This window comes from Lissotriton helveticus, chromosome 10 (assembly GCF_964261635.1).
Source record: "Lissotriton helveticus chromosome 10, aLisHel1.1, whole genome shotgun sequence".
Classification (NCBI taxonomy): Eukaryota; Metazoa; Chordata; class Amphibia; order Caudata; family Salamandridae; genus Lissotriton; species Lissotriton helveticus.
Genome location: NC_136071.1, coordinates 2,143,791 through 2,162,338, shown reverse-complemented (window position 1 = coordinate 2,162,338; position 18,548 = coordinate 2,143,791). Strand labels below are relative to the sequence as shown.

Here is an 18,548-nt window from a genome sequence, read left to right as displayed (position 1 = left end):
ATGCTTACCTGGCTCTGTTCCATGTGCACTTCCATGCTCACCTGCCACTGCTTCTGTGCTTACCTGGCTCTGTTCCATGTGCCCTTCCATGCTCACCTGCCACTGCTTCCATGCTTACCTGGCTCTGTTCCATGTGCACTTCCATGCTCACCTGCCACTGCTTCTATGCTTACCTGGCTCTGTTCCATGTGCACTTCCATGCTCACCTGCCACTGCTTCTGTGCTTACCTGGCTCTGTTCCATGTGCACTTCCATACTTGCTGGCCCTTGCATCTTTTTCAGCACCCTCATTCTGCTTTGTCTCCTCAGAAGCAGCCAAAATGTACAAGCTCGACCTGCCCCTGGATCTGAAGGAAGTCGCTGCCATTGAGCGCAGACGAAACCGTGAGCAGCAGAGACAGAGCCGCATCTTCAACGCCAAAGTGCGGACTATGGGGGTAAGTATCACCAACCTCCATCCCTCCCTTCTATCTTCCTCATCCTCAAAGGCTATTATTCCACCTGTCAGTTCCTGGACAGCGGCGTAACGATAATTGAGGGCCCCCCCTGCAAGGTACATAGAGGGGCCCCTTCGGGACTCTATCAGGATCTCCCCCGCCGAAGTGCAGTGCTGAGGGGGCCCCCTGGAGCTTGGGGCCCCCCCACACTGCAGGGGACGCGGGGGCCTGTGTTACGCCCCTGTGCCTGGAGCGACAGGTAAGTGTTGCTGCCAGCGCCTGCTTCAGCTCCAGGGGTAAGAAGGGTGCAAGTACCCCGGGGACCACCACTGACCTCGAGGAGCACCTCGTACCCCAGCATTCCTCATTCCAGAGATGAACGTCCCTTCTTCTGAAGGCTACAGACGCTCTGACTGTCCTCTTTTTCTCCAGGTGGATGTTGAAGTCCTGAAATGTCAAGTGGAAGAACGCAAGCTGGCTGAAAGAAAAGAGAAGGCCCGCGAGGAGTCCTTCGGTGAGTGAGCCTGGCTTGGGTTCTTGGCGCCTGGTAGATTCCTGCCTGGCGGTGGCAGGCTACAGCCATGCTTTTGGGGGCCTCGACAGGCATATGGTGTCCATTATTTGTATGGATGGCTGTTTCGTTCCAGCGGGTGGCCATCTGTGGTGCTGGACTTACTCCAGGTTTGAGCTGGACTGAATTTTACTCCTGTTTTGGGACTTTGTTGGCTGTAGTGATGATAGAGATGCAGTTTGTGAATAGGAATGGTAGGAACGGACTCACTCTTTTGTGAGTGGGTGTTTGTCCCTCCCTAAACCTCTCCTTACTCCTCCCTCTCCCCTTCTTAGATAGGAGAGGCGGGAGCGTAGGTCTCCGTGTGTAGGTTTGTGAGTAGCATTTCCTAGTACGATGGTTTCACTATTGTAGCTCTACTACAAGTGCAGTTTGTGAATAATCCCCAAAGTATTTTACCCATTATTTTTGGGACAGAGTTATTACATTTGTTCTTGTAATACAGACCGGGTTGGCTGTGGTGGTTTCTACTGGGCTTGGGTGGTTAGGGTGAAGGTTCGTGTTGACTGTCAAGAAAGTGTGTGATGCTGGCTGGTGTGCAGGATAGTGTTGCACCTTTGGCAGTGAGGAGTCCTTGTGAACTGGGCTCCCTGCGGGCTGTGGCTGGAATCTGTTGCACCTTTGGCAGAGAGGAGTCCTTGTGAACTGGGCTGCCTGTGGCGGGCACCTGTTTGCCCCTGGAACTCCAGAGAACCCTATAAGCTGTTGCAGCTCCTTGTGGGCTATTGCAGGTACTTCTGCCCTTGTCAGCTAGAAGAAAACTCTTCTTTTCTGTAGCTGGCTCCTGTTTGATCAAAATATCACTTCTGGCAGGGTAGGGATGGTGGTTATGAGCACCCAGTGGACTTGAGCGAAAATGGAATGCGGGTGATCAGTTGCTGTGGATTAGCAATTAGTTGCATAGCAAGGGTGCCAATGGGGCTAATGGAATCAAGGAAATTGGGCCCCATCCCATGGTTTTATAACAAAAAGCAACCATTATAGGGGTAAAGTAGGCTGCTCGCCCCAAATCCCCTGCACCCGCTGCACCCTGTGGGTGATGTCTACAGCTGGCCTGAGTCTGACTTCTGGTTGGTGGGTGAGGTAGGATTGGAGAAGGAGTTCAGGACTGGGTGAGGTGGCAGTGATCTAAGTTGGAAGTTGTGTTTTGGTTGATAAAATTAGGCTCCCGATGAAGCTCACAGTGATACACAGTGAGACTGAAGCCGGGACAGGTTATGCTAAGTGTCCTCGATATCGAGAAGGAACGGGACTCCATCCATATATAAAGCCCATGTAGTCCCGCCTCTTCCTCGTTCTTCATTTGAATCCTCTACGCCTGTCGATCGTCCCACTATTCAAGGGAAACGCTGGTACTCTATTCTTGTATCCAAATTGCAATGCAATAAACCATCCTCCTATGAAAACTGCAATATCCCACATTCTAATGAATATGAACGTCCATAAAAGGGTTACTTACTCAATGTAGACCCAACCAGGTGGGAATGATCCTCACCAAGTGATCATCTGGCAGGATAATCCTCGTCTCCATGTGCTTAAGAAAATCAATACTTTCTTTTTCGATAGCTAGGATTTTATATTTTATGTAAGGACAGGAGGGGAGGATTATGCATGTTTATAGCCTACTCCCCATCAATGATGCTACCTCAGAAATTGGGTTGTGGTAAAACTTTTAAAAGCGTATTCTGAGGTTGCTGCATCCATAAATCCTCCAGATGCTCTTCAATCATGAGCGCCGTGGACGTGTAGCACCTCCAGTTGAATGAATACCCAAACCTGCCACATTAATACCGGCCTCCTGCATACTCCATCTTACGCACCTGGCGATGCATGGGAATACAACACTTTGAAGCGTTTCCTCGGGGAAAAATCAATAATTGGCGTTCCTGCCACCGGTCTCATCGCCGCGGTCACCTCTCAGTAAGACTCGATACATTTAACCACACACAACTTATGCTTCTCCCAGAGGTTGGATATGAAGTTGATCTGGTATTAGTTTTAGGCTTCCGGTTATAGTAAACCCCATCCCACCTGGCGTAAACATTCTGCCGGAAATATCCAAAGCCCTGACTTCAAGCATTCGTCTGCAAGGAATCAAAGACAGCTACACTGGAAGCTTAGCCAATAACTCTTTTCTGGACAAAAACTCATTATCCTTCCAGGAAAGCAAAACTCCTGTCCCACTGGGCCCAAGTTCCTCTCAACACACCAAGGTAGGCACCTCCTCCACGCTTTGCCATTCCCTTTAATGGCATCCTCCGCCCTTTCTTGGGACCAGTCCTGAAGTGAATGTTAAATGGTCTAGGAGGGTCCAGCATCCCCTGTAATCCTCCAGGCCATCAGCATCAAGCAGCCTTCCAAAACCGATGGATGCAGCTCCCTACGACAGTCTATCATGATAATAATGGAACTGGGGTAGAGCCGCTTGAAATTCCCACAGCAGTTTCAACATTGCTGGGTACCACGCCTGGGGCCTACAAAACGGAGTCACTAGAATCAGATCTGCTATCTGGTGTCTTGTCTGCTCCAAGACTGGTGGACATGGTAAAGACGTACCTCTGAGCTGAAGGACTGGACTTTTTAAGTACCAGCGGTGCCAGGGAACAACACCTGAAACCTTCGTGGGATACCTGTTCGGCGCACAAGTGACAGAGACACGGGACACTTCCTTCGGCGTCAAAGATCAGCGTTTATTACTGCAGGGATGCAAAAGTCATAGGAAGTACAACAGAGTGTAGGTTCCAAGAGCCTGCTTCAAATTGCAAATGTGCGTCGCTCCTTTTATACACATTTTCAGCATTCAATAACGTAACGAACAAAAGGTTACAACTCAGTTCCCACAATAAACTTAAAAGGCTTCATTCATGGTGTCGGAAACCCGGAACATAATCACAGTAACATTTGTCGGTTCCCAACTGTAAAAGCACATTATCCTGCTGCTATGCACATTCCACTCTAGTTGTAAAAGGACGAAAAGGACGAGAGTAAGAGACAGGAACAGGTGCAAGGAAGTCAGACAACATAAGAAGAAGGAGTGTGGAGGTAATATCGGAAACGCAATCCCAGGATCAAAGCATTCGAGCCGAGCCCATGCAAGGCTGAAACAATAGACCAACGCGGCAGAATAAGCCTCAAGCTGAGCCATCTGCCCTTGCCGTGTCGTTCCCTCGGTCGTAAAGACGACCCCAAAGAATATTCATCTTCCGCCAGAGCTTGGGAATCCCAGGGTCACGAAGCGGACATTGTCCCTTCGCTGGCTACGTGAGGGCAAGAAACAAAATGGATGCCGTATCTAAAATGGAACCCGAGGGTAAAACTGAAGAAACCTGTAAATAAGACGAACCCTTCTAAGTAGCGTATCGAAAATGCGTACACCTATTAATCTCGTCATTTACGGTTCATAGATACCACCCCCGCTAGCATCGTAACGGTTCTCATTGCTCTTCAGACGCTCCTTTTGCCCTCATGTAGGCAAGCACTAGTCGGAATCATAATCAATTTCGATATTCATCAGATCATTCAAGTGTTGCTGGAACATCATCTTATTCATCAATGTCTCGCCGGTAACAGATGGCCTTCTTATACACGTTGTAGCACAAAGGCCACATAAGGCAGGACCACTGTTGGACAGGCCACATGAAGGGCTCGCTCCCTCCCCGCAGGATAGGGCCCGGGCCACCGTCAGCACCATTGCCCGGCCCAGCCGCCATCTTGGACACGGCACCACGCGGCCGCGCGGCCTCAGCCCGACCCCAACCCTGGGCCTGGCCAGGCCCCGACATCCCGGCACCACCCTCCACCCAGGAGGTGAACGGCCCACTTGGCAGGTCAATGGGAGGACGAAGTGTCGATGGCTCTCCCCCGCCAGGTGCCGAGCACCCCAAGCCTCCTCGGGCGCTGGCTCCACCCCCCTGCTGGGTGTCTGGACTCCCTCATCCCAGACCTCCCGACCTCCAAGAGCGAGGGTCCGGACATCAAAGGGCGCCAGACCTATAACTGAGGCAGCCCCAGGACAGGAAGGCAGTTGTATCCTGGAGTCGAGAGACACCACGACGAACTCATCCTTGACGGACTGTTGGCGCTGCCACAGCCCTGCCTTGTGAACTATTGTCCTGCCTGCTGGCGCTGCCGCGGCCCTCTGCAACCTTCATCCTCGTGGGACCTGCTGGCGCTGCCGCGGCCCTCTGCAACCTTCATCCTCGTGGGACCTGCTGGCGCTGCCGCGGCCCTCTGCAACCTTCATCCTCGTGGGACCTGCTGGCGCTGCCGCGGCCCTCTGCAACCTGCATTCTCGTATTCTCGTGGGACCTGCTGGCGCTGCCGCGGCCCGTTGTAACCTCCATCCTCGTGGGACCTGCTGGCGCTGCCGCGGCCCGTTGCAACCTGCATTCTCGTGGGACCTGCTGGCGCTGCCGCGGCCCGTTGTAACCTTCATCCTCGTTGGGACCTGCTGGCGCTGCCGCGGCCCGTTGCCACCTACGACTTCTGCGGGACCTGCCGGCGCTGCCGCGGTCTGACCCATCCGAACACCGAGCTCGAGGATTGTGAGCTATCACCGTTACACACCCGTACCCGTGGGTACCAAGACTGTCCCGCTACCCCCTTCCCTTACTAGAGACTAGAATTGAGAGGATCATCATGTCCTGATCGCCCTGTATCGTACCACTCCACTACCCGAAGTGCCTATAAAAGGTGTTACCATAATCTTTGTGTGGTGTCCATCTGTGGGGGGGAAGTTACCTGTCTGTGCGATCACTGTGCTCGGCCGACCCTCCAGGTCCCCGTCTAACATTGGTGGCTAGCGGCGCGATCCGAACCAACGCGTACCGTACAGACAGTAACTCACCCTACGACTAAAACCACAATGACGACCAAAGAGAGCGGATCGGCGGAGAAGTTCCAGATGGAAAAACTGGAAGAATACAACCACCGAGAGCTCAAACAATTTTGCATGGACTTAGGCATTGCTACCACCGGGCTAAGCACAAAAGAAGACTTCAAAAACGCCCTAGAGGCCTGGACAGAGACAAATACCGCAACCCCCCGGGACCCCGCAGCCCCGGAAGTCAACACCACCCGGACGGAGGAACGGAGAACAGGCCCCTCCCATGAAGAGATCCAAGAGCGGGAAAGAAATAGATTACACGAGTTAGACTTGGCACGACTCAGATTAGACGGAGAATTGAAATTGGCGGAACAAAAAATAAACTTAGAACACTTACGGCTCAGAGAAGAGCGAGAGGAAAAACAGAGACAGAGAGACCTCGAAGAAAAAAGACTGGCATACGAGCACGAGTGCAAACTAGCGGAGATAGAAATACGCAAACAGAACAAAAACCTAGGGGTGCCCGAGCAACCGCACTCCCCGGGTCCTACCGAGCAGAAGGTCCACATCCCCAAGGATGTGGTCCGAGAATATCACCGGAACGACGACATACAGCAGTGGTTCAAAGCCTATGAGATTGCCATGACCGCCCACCGGGTCGCTCGAAGTGACTGGGGAGCCGGTCTATGGGGGAGATTCGTCAACGAGGGTCGTGATGCCCTGCTGCAGCTTTCGGACCATCACATGACGTCCTATGACCACATGAAGGCCGCCCTCCTCAGTCGATATGGACTTACACCCGAAATGTACCGCCAGAGGTTCCGCAACTGCACCCGGATCCCAGGTACGACGTGGTTGGAATACGTGAACTATTTCAGCCGAGCCTTCGAGGGGTGGATCAAGGGGAACAACATAACCACTTACGAACAACTCTTCAATCTCATTGTATGGGAGCACCTCTCCAACAACTGCTTTGTCGAGCTCAGGCAGCACCTCCTCGACAGTAAATTGACTGAACCCCGGCAGCTCGCCACCGAGGCTGACCGGTGGGAGAGCACCCGAGTGGCCCGGAGTGGGCCGAATGAGCAGAACAGAACCAACCAAGGTCACCATCGCCCCCGGGGAGGAGGAGGAGGCCCGGGCCGGGGCAGAGACGCCGCCCCGGCCGCACCCACTAACGCCACCCCGGCCCCAGCAGGCCGGGGAAACCCCCCGATGCGCCCGGGGTTCCGAGCTAACGTGACGTGTCATCGATGCCAGCGAGTCGGCCACTATGCCAGTGACCCGACCTGCCCGAAGAACCAGGCCCCCGGGCCCCGCCAGATGGCGGCCGCCGCCCTGGGAGAAGAACAAGTCTCCGAAGACACGGAGACCTATGAGTCGGAGCAGTTCGAGTGGGAACCCGCCGCCATGACCCTGGCATGCCTGGGAGGAAGAGACATGGTCCCGCGGACTCCCCTGCCCGCCAACACTCGGAAGTACAGCCAATGGGTGAGCATCAATGGGCGCAAGGCCGAGGCCCTGCGTGACACCGGGGCCAGTGTGACGGCCGTCCGCGGTCACCTGGTGACCCCAGAACAAATCCTACCAAACGTACTTTGCCCCGTCCGATCGGCAGATAACTCGGAGAGCCTGTGTCGGATGGCCTGCGACCCTTCGAATGGGGAGGAGTGTCCGGCATGCTGAAAGTAACCGTCCGTGACGATGCCCCCGTAGACTGCCTCCTGGGGAACGATCTCGAGAGCTCCCCGTGGGCCGCTGTGGAAAGAAGAGAGCATCTGGGGATGTTGGGTCTCCCGGAATGGGCGTGCGTAACCACCCGGTCCATGGCCACCCGCACCATCCCTAGACCAGAAGAACCAGAATGGGCAGCACCTCCGCCCTCGATCACTCCAGAAGAAGACTTCCTCCAGACCGACCACCCGGACCCCACCCCAGAGGGGTCCACACAGCCCCCCGAGCTTCCCGACCTGGCTCAGTGGCGTCAAGAAGGGGGGCCCACCCAGGAACAATTCCGGCAGGAGCAAAAGACCTGCCCCTCCCTCGAGGGATTGCGACAGCAAGCGCTCGCCCAGAGCCAAGGAGACACCACCGGGGCCCACTGGGTTTATTGGGACAATGATCTCTTGTACAGCGAACAGAAAATCGCAGAACTGGGGGCCGGGCGAGTGCTGGTGGTGCCCCTCCACTTCAGAGACTTCCTGTTGAACCTAGCCCATGATGTCCCCCTGGCCGGGCACCTGGGCCAAGACAAGACCTACCACCGCCTGGTGACTCACTTTTTTTGGCCCAAAATGAGGAATGACGTATCCAACCATTGCCGGTCCTGCCCGACCTGCCAGGCCAGTGGGAAGAGCGGCCGCAAACTCAAGGCACCCCTACAACCATTCCCCGTGGTGACCACCCCGTTCGAAAGGGTGGGAATAGACATTGTGGGGCCCCTGGACCCCCGAACAGCACAGGGACATCGCTTCATCCTGGTCCTGGTGGATCACGCTACCCGCTATCCTGAGGCGGTCCCCCTTCGTACGATAACAGCCCCAGTAGTGGGTCGAGCCTTGATGGGGATCTTCTCTCGAGTGGGCTTTCCCCGGGAAGTCGTCAGCGACAGGGGTACGAACTTTATCTCAAAATACATGAAGTCCCTCTGGCAACAGTGTGGGGTCACCTACCGATTCACGACCCCCTATCACCCTCAAGGGAACGGACTGGTTGAGCGGTTCAACCGCACGCTCAAAGGGATGATTGGGGGGTTGGAAGAGCCCCTCCGTCGCCAGTGGGATGTGCTACTACCGTGCCTTCTCTTTGCCTACCGAGAAGTCCCCCAGAAGTCCCTCGGCTTCAGCCCTTTCGAACTCTTGTATGGACACCCGGTGCGAGGCCCGCTCAGCCTAGTCAAAGAAGGCTGGGAAATGCCCCCTCTAAAGAACCCTCCAGATGTTTTCAAGTACCTCCTAACCCTCCGCAACCAGACCAGAAGGTTCAGAGAGATGGCCAAAGCAAACCTGGAGGCCAGTCAGGAGGACATGAAAAGGTGGTACGATCAAAATGCCTCCTCCATCGAATTTGAACCCGGCCAACAAGTGTGGGTAATGTCTCCCACCGAACCATGCGCCCTGCAAGACAAATGGACGGGGCCCTTCAAAGTAATCGAGCGCAAGAGCCCTGTCACCTATCTCATCGATATGGAATCTTCCCGAAACCCTCTCCGGGTCCTCCACGCTAATAGACTGAAACCCCACTTTGTACGCTCCGAACTCAGCCTCCTGATGGCAACCGACAATGGAACCGAGGAGGACTCCGAACCCCTCCCTGACCTCCTACGGTCACGGGAGAAGGACGGCTCCGTGGACGGGGTCCGACTCTCGGAGGCCCTCACCCTGGAACAGCGCCAAGGCTGCCGAGTCCTCCTGCTACAGTTCTCCACCCTGTTCTCCCTCACCCCAGGAGTCACCCCCTGGTGCTTACACAACGTGGACACTGGAGACAGTCCCCCTATCCGCCATCGGGCCTACCGCGTACCAGGTCGGGTACGGGCCTGCATCCAAGAGGAGGTGGCCAAGATGCTCACACTCGGGATCATCGAGCCCTCAGACAGCCCCTGGGCCAGCCCAGTGGTACTGGTCCCCAAAGCGGCCGCCCCCGGCGCCACGCCGGAGCTCCGGTTCTGCGTCGACTACCGGGGCTTGAATGCGGTCACCAGAACAGACGCACACCCCATCCCCCGAGCAGATGAACTAATCGACCGCATGGGAGCTGCCCGCTACCTCAGCATCTTCGACCTGACAGCGGGCTACTGGCAGATCGGTCTCACACCCTGGGCCCAAGAACGATCTGCATTCTCTACCCCGGATGGCCACTATCACTTCAAGGTCATGCCATTCGGCATGAAGAATGCCCCCGCAACCTTTCAGCGGCTAGTAAACCAGGTCCTGGCAGGACTCGAAGGATTCAGCGCCGCCTACCTGGACGATATCGCTGTGTACAGCCACCACTGGTCCGACCACCTCCACCACCTCCGAGAGGTGCTACAGGCCCTCCAACGAGCTGGCCTCACGATCAAGGCCAGCAAATGCCAAATTGGCCAGGGGTCCGTGACCTATCTCGGGCACCAGGTGGGAAGCGGTCTGGTGGCCCCTCTGCAACTCAAGATCGCTGCCATCCAGTCGTGGCAGTCCCCCATCACCCAGACCGAGGTCCGCGCCTTCTTGGGACTCACAGGCTACTACCGACGGTTCGTGAGGGACTATGGCAGCATCGTAGGGCCCCTCACGGAACTCACCTCCAAAAACCAACCAAAGAAGGTCAACTGGACCCCAGACTGTCAAGCGGCCTTCGAGAAGCTGAAGGCCGCCATGTGCTCCGCCCCGGTGCTCCAGGCCCCCGACTACAGTCGGGAATTTATCGTCCAAACAGATGCCTCCGACCATGGCGTTGGGGCCGTCCTTTCCCAGCTGAACCCCGAAGGACTTGACCAGCCAGTGGCTTTCATCAGCAGACGGCTCCTGGCCCGAGAACGACGCTGGAGCACCATCGAGAGGGAGGCCTTCGCCGTGGTGTGGGCCCTCAAAAAGCTCCGGCCTTATCTCTTCGGCACCCACTTCCGGGTCCAGACCGATCATCGACCCCTGCAATGGCTCATGCAGATGCGGGGGGAAAACCCGAAACTACTACGTTGGTCCATCTCCCTGCAGGGGATGGACTTCACTGTGGAACATCGACCCGGCCAAGACCACGCCAACGCGGATGGCCTGTCCCGCTTTTTCCGCCTCGACGAGGAAAGTCCCCAAGAGGATGGGTGACTCTCCCCGCCTTCAGCTGGGGGGGACGCATGTTGGACAGGCCACATGAAGGGCTCGCTCCCTCCCCGCAGGATAGGGCCCGGGCCACCGTCAGCACCATTGCCCGGCCCAGCCGCCATCTTGGACACGGCACCACACGGCCGCGCGGCCTCAGCCCGACCCCAACCCTGGGCCTGGCCAGGCCCCGACATCCCGGCACCACCCTCCACCCAGGAGGTGAACGGCCCACTTGGCAGGTCAATGGGAGGACGAAGTGTCGATGGCTCTCCCCCGCCAGGTGCCGAGCACCCCAAGCCTCCTCGGGCGCTGGCTCCACCCCCCTGCTGGGTGTCTGGACTCCCTCATCCCAGACCTCCCGACCTCCAAGAGCGAGGGTCCGGACATCAAAGGGCGCCAGACCTATAACTGAGGCAGCCCCAGGACAGGAAGGCAGTTGTATCCTGGAGTCGAGAGACACCACGACGAACTCATCCTTGACGGACTGTTGGCGCTGCCACAGCCCTGCCTTGTGAACTATTGTCCTGCCTGCTGGCGCTGCCGCGGCCCTCTGCAACCTTCATCCTCGTGGGACCTGCTGGCGCTGCCGCGGCCCTCTGCAACCTTCATCCTCGTGGGACCTGCTGGCGCTGCCGCGGCCCTCTGCAACCTTCATCCTCGTGGGACCTGCTGGCGCTGCCGCGGCCCTCTGCAACCTGCATTCTCGTATTCTCGTGGGACCTGCTGGCGCTGCCGCGGCCCGTTGTAACCTTCATCCTCGTGGGACCTGCTGGCGCTGCCGCGGCCCGTTGCAACCTGCATTCTCGTGGGACCTGCTGGCGCTGCCGCGGCCCGTTGTAACCTTCATCCTCGTTGGGACCTGCTGGCGCTGCCGCGGCCCGTTGCCACCTACGACTTCTGCGGGACCTGCCGGCGCTGCCGCGGTCTGACCCATCCGAACACCGAGCTCGAGGATTGTGAGCTATCACCGTTACACACCCGTACCCGTGGGTACCAAGACTGTCCCGCTACCCCCTTCCCTTACTAGAGACTAGAATTGAGAGGATCATCGTGTCCTGATCGCCCTGTATCGTACCACTCCACTACCCGAAGTGCCTATAAAAGGTATTACCATAATCTTTGTGTGGTGTCCATCTGTGGGGGGGAAGTTACCTGTCTGTGCGATCACTGTGCTCGGCCGACCCTCCAGGTCCCCGTCTAACAACCACACTGCACACAAAGACAACACGTGAACAGAAACGTCGCAACAACCCCTATAATCATCAGAATTTTCCAACCCCAAGTTGACATCAGACCCCAAAACCATCCTAGGAGCGTCCAATCTCCCTCGTCCACGTGTATGGACTCTGAGATTTTATGCAACTTCGAGATGGCTTGGTAAACCGTTGGAGCATTATCAGGTATGAAAATGCAGCAGCTCGAATGGATGACCTTGCACACACCACCTCTGTCTGCTATTACTACGTCTAGAACCATACGGTTCTGTAGCGTCATAAGCCTATCCGCTTGAAGCTCTGCTGTCAGATTACCAAGGGCGCTTGCAGTTATGTTAGCAGTTGCTTCCACTACACAAGTTAACTGTCTCAGATTCCTGCTATTGACCATAGGGCCCCAAAACGGTAGGAAACCCTTAAAGAAATCTCCTGCTTCTTGACCGGCAGTATCTTCTTTACTAATGACACCTCTCACAACTCTGGTTTTGTGATAATCTGAGGCAACAGTGAAAGTTGGAGGCAAAAGATTCGCGATATAGCAGGTACCCGAGAAGTCATGAGGTAACCACGTATATGCGCGATCATAACATACAAAATAGGTACCCTTGGCAGTCAGAAAGACAGGGGACGAGAGCATTGGTAAAACGTAAGTATCAACACAAGCACTCTTCCCAAGCTGAGCTCTCGGATTTCGACCAAGACCTTGCAGACAGAAATGACCGAGATGAGGTACGATCCAGATTGGAGATGAGCTTTTAAACTGCCTATCATTCACTGATGTACTATACTCGACCTCACTCAGATCCTTATAAGCTCGCACCTCTTCCTCTGGGATAAGTGTTGCGTCAAAAATATCTCTATTTAAATCTGCAATTGCTATTGCCAAAGACTTGTGGTACGGGCCAGGACCAAGGTCTGCAGAGCGAGGCTCTCGATGGGGGTAGGAATCTAGTGCACTACGGAACATGGTCTGGAATGCTCGAGTTGACCCCTGGGGGCTATAAGGAAGAACAAAATACGGGATACCCTTATCCATGGTATGTGGCATTAACCCACATACCCAACAATTGGTAGTGTTCATCACCAACTGATGCTGATGTAGAAGTTGAACAAAATAATTGTTCATAAATTCCGCACGTCTGACCTGTTCATGTTGGGGCAGAAGATGAAAGGAATGTGGGGACATAGTGGAAACAGAATTTAAATCAAGAGAAGGAGGAGTAGGTAAAGTAGAAGGCAGCAATGATTGAAAACCAAAATATACTCCAACCACCAGCAGCATAGAAACAGTTAGGAACAACATAAAAACCTGTAACAAAAAACATTTTTTTCGAAATGTCTTGTGCAGTTTGGATCTTTGCGCCACCATTTTCTCAATTTCCAACAGCTTAGAAGACTCCATCTTCTAAAAACCGTCCGTGACGTTCTTGACGCACTACGTTCTGAGTAGCGATTATCAATCCCCAGGAGTTCCCAGAAATCGACAAAAGTAATCGACCTAGTGTCAGATACCTGCTAAACAGGAGGAAGTACCCGCACGGCCTTACGGTTAACCCAGATGAAAAGGTTTTTAATCAAGAGTTCATTGAATTCAATATACGCCTCCTAGCTGTAAGGAAAAAGGTACACAATTTGTATATATATATATATATATATATGTAATGTCCACAATTTTATGGCAACAATAGAGGTGATGTAGATTTGAAAAAAAAAAAAAATGTATTAGTCTGTTAGCGCGGTCGAAGAAAGTATCGACTTCTTCCGGGGCGAGTCTGCTCTTCAAACAGTGGATCAGACGGCAAAGGAATGTTCGATTGTCCACGCAATTGTTCAGAACTTGAATTCTCCAATGTTGCCGTAAGAGGGTTAACTTCAGATGGTTCAACAGGGGTGTCGGGTCTTACTGTGTTATCTCCTACAAGCTGCGCGTCACTAAACGGCACGTAATTTAGAGGGACGTAAGTTTCAGACAAGCCGAATCCTTTTCTGATCCAACTATCTGCTGGCAATGGGAGCGGAATTTTCTTGGTGTGGGTGGGTGGCATGCACCCAGTGTTTTCTCCCTTCCAGCCGAACCGCAGTCCTCGTTGCCAGCAACACCTGGTAGGGTCCCACGAACCTTGGCTCAAGATTTCGTTTTCGTCCAAAGTTGCGGGTAAGAACCCAATCACCTGGTTGGAGCCGATGACCAGGACCCTCTGTTTGTGTCGGTAGAGCCTCAAAGACCTGTTGATGAATCAAACTCAATTTAGCAGTCAGATCATAGAGATAATCAATTAGCATTGGATATTCAAGTCTGTCAAAGTCTTTAGGCCTCGGAACTCCCCAAATGTTCGCAGGACGGCCGAACACAATCTCATATGGGCTGAGCCCTACTCGAGAGTGCACAGTAGCTCTGGTCGATAAGAGAGCTAAAGGCAAAGCGTCGGGCCATGATAGACCAGTCGTTGCCTGGATTTTGGCAAGTTTCAGTTTCAGAGTGCCATTATACCTTTCCACTAAACCCGCAGACTGAGGATGATTAGCACTATGAAATTTCTGATTTATGCCAAGACCACGACATACACTCTTCATTACGCTTCCCACAAACTCACTTCCGTTATCTGACCATACAATCCGCGGCATTCCATACCTGGGGAAATACTCTTTGAGTAGAACCTTTGCTGTGGACAGGGCAGTATTATCCTTTAGGGGGTAAGCCTCAATCCATCTGGAGAACGCACAAACTACAACCAAGACGAACTTCAAATTATTGCATCTCTCCATGTGGATAAAGTCTAACTGAATAATTTCAAAGGGACATGTGGGAGGAGCAAAATGACCACGTGGAGTGGGGGTGCCCTTGCCAGGATTATACATCAAACATACCATGCAATTTTTAACCACTCTCTCCGCACATTTAATAATTCCATCATTCTTCCATACGGGCGACAGCAACTTACATATGCCTTTCGTATTAATGTGTGATGTACCATGAGCCATAGTAACAACAGCAAGCACGTATGCATCTGGTAACATCCATCTCTGCTTTTCCGACAAATCAACCCAACATCCATTCTCGTCTAACTTTCCCGTACTTTCTTCCCACTGAGTCTTTTCCATCTCAGTAGCTTCATCCTGTATCTTCTTCACACTCTCAACTGTGTCCTCACACATACTAGTCTCCGCTGGCCATCTTACTGAACTCGCAACGTACATTCGATTTGTCAGGTCTCTAGCCGTCTCCTTCGCAATCTCATCCGCAAACGCATTACCGCGACCAACATCATCCGTCACCTTCCGATGCGCACTACATTTGATTATTGCCACCTCTTTAGGCAATGTAAGTGCGTCCAAAAGGTCATTCACAAGCTGTCCGTGCTGAATCTTCGTACCATGCGACGTCAAAAATCCTCTTTCTCTCCACAATCGACCAAAACTATGCGCCACACCAAAAGCATACTGGCTGTCTGTAAACACATTCACCCGCTTCCCTCTGGATAACACACACGCTCTCGTCAAGGCGATCAACTCAGCCGCTTGGGCCGAATTCTGACTCAATCTCACAGATTCCACAACCGTACTCAATGTTACTACCGCATACGCAGTCGTCACATCACCATTTGGTAACTTAAAACATGAACCATCCACATACAAGGTACCATCGGGATCTACCAATGGGGTGTTTTTCAGGTCAATACGACCCTTCGTCTCCTCTTCAGTTCTCAAATAGCAATCATGTCGTGTTACATCACTTAATTTCATGTCGATCGGCAACAACGTTGCTGGATTCAACACATTACACCGTTTTATCCGTATGTGACTTGCCAACAACGTCAACTCATATCCAGACAACCTTGCGCTCGTCAAATGTTGAGTTTTCGTTCGGTTCAAGAGAGTGTCGACTGCATGCGGGACCATCACCGTGAGCATATTATCCATGACCAGACCTGCGGACTGTCGAATGGACGCCGCAGCTGCCGCTGTTGCTCTCAAACAACTCGGCAAGGCTCTAGCTACGGGGTCTAAGGTCGAAGAAAAATATGCGCATGGACGCTGTTTGTCGCCAAATTGTTGTGTCAGAACACTCAACGCACAACCGTCCCTCTTGTGAACATAAAGTGTGAACGGCTTATTGTAATCAGGAGTACCCAACACAGGAGCCGAACACAACGCATCACGCAATTCAGAAAAACTTTTCTGACACTCTTCAGTCCATGGCAAAGGAGATGAAATATCCTTGCACGTAAGGGCTATCAATGGTTTCGCCGACAATGAAAAATTTGGAATCCATTGTCTGCAGTATGACGTAATACCTAGAAAGGCACGTACATCTCTCTGAGTCTTTGGCACAGTCATTCGAGCAATCGCTGCAATTCTCTCTGGGGTCAACCTTCTCCCATCCTTTGACAGTAAGTGACCTAAGTAGGTTAATTCTTGACAACAATATTGTAGCTTAGAAGGTGACACCTTGTGATGTAAGTCACATAGGTGCTGCAACAATGATACTGTAGTGGTTTTGCAAATAGCCTCTGTATCAGCTGCCACTAATAGGTCGTCAACGTATTGAACTAAGGCTGCGCCTGTCGGCAACACAAATGCATCAAGCTGACTTTTAAGTGCTTGGCTATAGATCGATGGACTCTCACAGTAGCCCTGTGGTGCGCGTTTAAATCTAAAACTGCGACCACCCAGTGAAAATCCGAATAGGTCTCTGCTTTCTTCAGCGATCGGAATACTAAAGAAAGCATTCTTTAGATCGATTACCGTGAACCAGGAGGCAGAAGCCGGAATCAGGGTCAACAAAGCCGTGATGTCAGGCACCACAGGAAACTGGGGAATCACGATTTTATTTACTTCTCGTAAATCAATTACAAAGCGGTACACAGGAGGTTTAGTTGGATCTGTGCGTTTCAAAATCGGTAACACAGGACTATTACACACATTGCCTCGAGTTTCTTCAATGACATCCTTTTCGATCAGGTCAAAAATGATCGCTAATAGTGCTCGCTCACCATCAAAAGAGATACGATACTGTGGTATACGTGGGAAACGCACGTTCGATTTCAACTGAACCACATAAGGTGGGATGTTCAATAAGCCTACATCATTGGGACCCATAGCCCATAACGACGCAGGAAGGGAACTCAATTCCGGTGGGAACTTATCAATTGATAAGTACATAGGAGAGATCGTTCTTTGACCTAATGTAAGCTCCACTCCCGCAGGAGAGCAGTACAAAGTCGCATATAACCGTTTTAACAAATCCAAGCCCAAAAGATTCTCACCACAACCAGTAGATAAAATCAATGGGGCCTCTAGCTCATGAGGACCAATCGTAAGGGACAAAGGGCTAGAGACAGGATTGCTAACAGGGGCGCCAGAGAATCCAATGGAAACATTTGTTAAGCCGGACAAAGGTGCGCCAGGGAGTTTCGAATGCATGATGGAACTTTTCGTTGCACCAGTGTCTAACAGAAAAGGCTCAACTACGCCAGATGTAGCAACTGCGACGTAAGGCCCACTCTGATCAACCGGAACTGATACTACTCCCTCTCTCTGTCGGTGGCTGTCCTAGTAGTGGTTACCTGCATCAATCTCATGTTCGACGTAATAATCGTCCACATGATACTGTGCTGATTTATCGGACCTCGCATTTCGTTGGTCAAAATAATTATTCGCGTCTGATGGGGTATGAGGGCGCTCATGATTTTGATTTTGAGGGGCACCGCGGCCTCTACCTCGGGGTGCTTGTTGAGGACCACCACGACCCCCTCGTGCCGACACCCCGTTAAGCCGATCACGCAAAGCTGGGCAATCATATTTTATATGGCCCTCTCTTCTACAATATGCACACTGATTGTACCCAAGCGTCGATCTAGAGTCGGAGAAGTCAGATCGTGACTGCATCCTGGAAGATTGTAATTGTGGTCGATATTGCTGTTGAGAATCATTTTGATTTGAACGTGGAGGATACGCTTGCTGTAACAGAACCTTCGTTTTAAGCTCCTTCGTTTTCTTGTCTGAACGATCACTTTCTTCCTTTTCCCTATTCTCATAGTATTGGGCTGTCGCTAATATTTGAGCAGTAGTTGAAACCGCCCAAGCACTTTCTGAATTTTTCAATTTGGTGCATAGCTCAGGCAACAAATTCAATACAAATTTATCAACAAATAACCGTTGGCCTCCCTCGGTGCCCATATCCTGACCACTATGATCGACAAATGCCTCTTCGAATCTGGTAAAGAAATCGGAGACACTCTCGTCCTTCTTTTGCTTACAAGCTGCTAATTTATCCCAATTTACCTTCATCGCTGGCATGAGCGTTTTCATAAGTGTAATGATTTTCTGAGGCAGCTCCGTAATTAACTGCTCAGGCTTAGCCCCACCAACTTGTCGTCCATCTGCCGCTACTAGTGTAGCCCAGTCACCACCTAACTCAACTAAATGATTCTCTTGGCGAATTTTCACCCAAATCGGTTGTGGTACGACATTGCCAAACAGCGTGTCGATATCCGCAAGATTCATAACAGTAGCGTCTACCAGTTGAGACAACTCCTTATAATAACCTGCCGGATTCTTGCGTGGATCAGGTAAAGATTGTTTCACCTGCAAAACTTCTGATCGCTTCCATGGGAGGTGTATCCAAACTCTCTGAAAGTATGGCAGAATCACAGGATTAGCTTGCGGGTCACCTGGCATGTATACTGGTGGAACCTCTCT

At 52.5% G+C, this 18,548-nt stretch overlaps 1 protein-coding gene across 2 annotated transcripts in view; it reads left to right on the top strand.

Moving 5' to 3' along the window:
* LOC144785720 (RIB43A-like with coiled-coils protein 2) overlaps positions 1 to 18,548 on the top strand; it is a 94,868-nt gene that overhangs the window by 11,623 nt on the left and 64,697 nt on the right. Inside the window, exons 3-4 of one of the 2 annotated variants that reach the window (XM_078664506.1) lie at positions 313 to 437; positions 870 to 951. In XM_078664506.1, coding sequence (XP_078520632.1) covers positions 321 to 437; positions 870 to 951 — 199 coding nt within the window. In that variant the 5' untranslated portion in view covers positions 313 to 320. Of the gene's footprint in view, positions 1 to 309; positions 438 to 869; positions 952 to 18,548 lie in introns of both variants that reach the window. The other variant, XM_078664505.1, reaches the window with a different exon arrangement.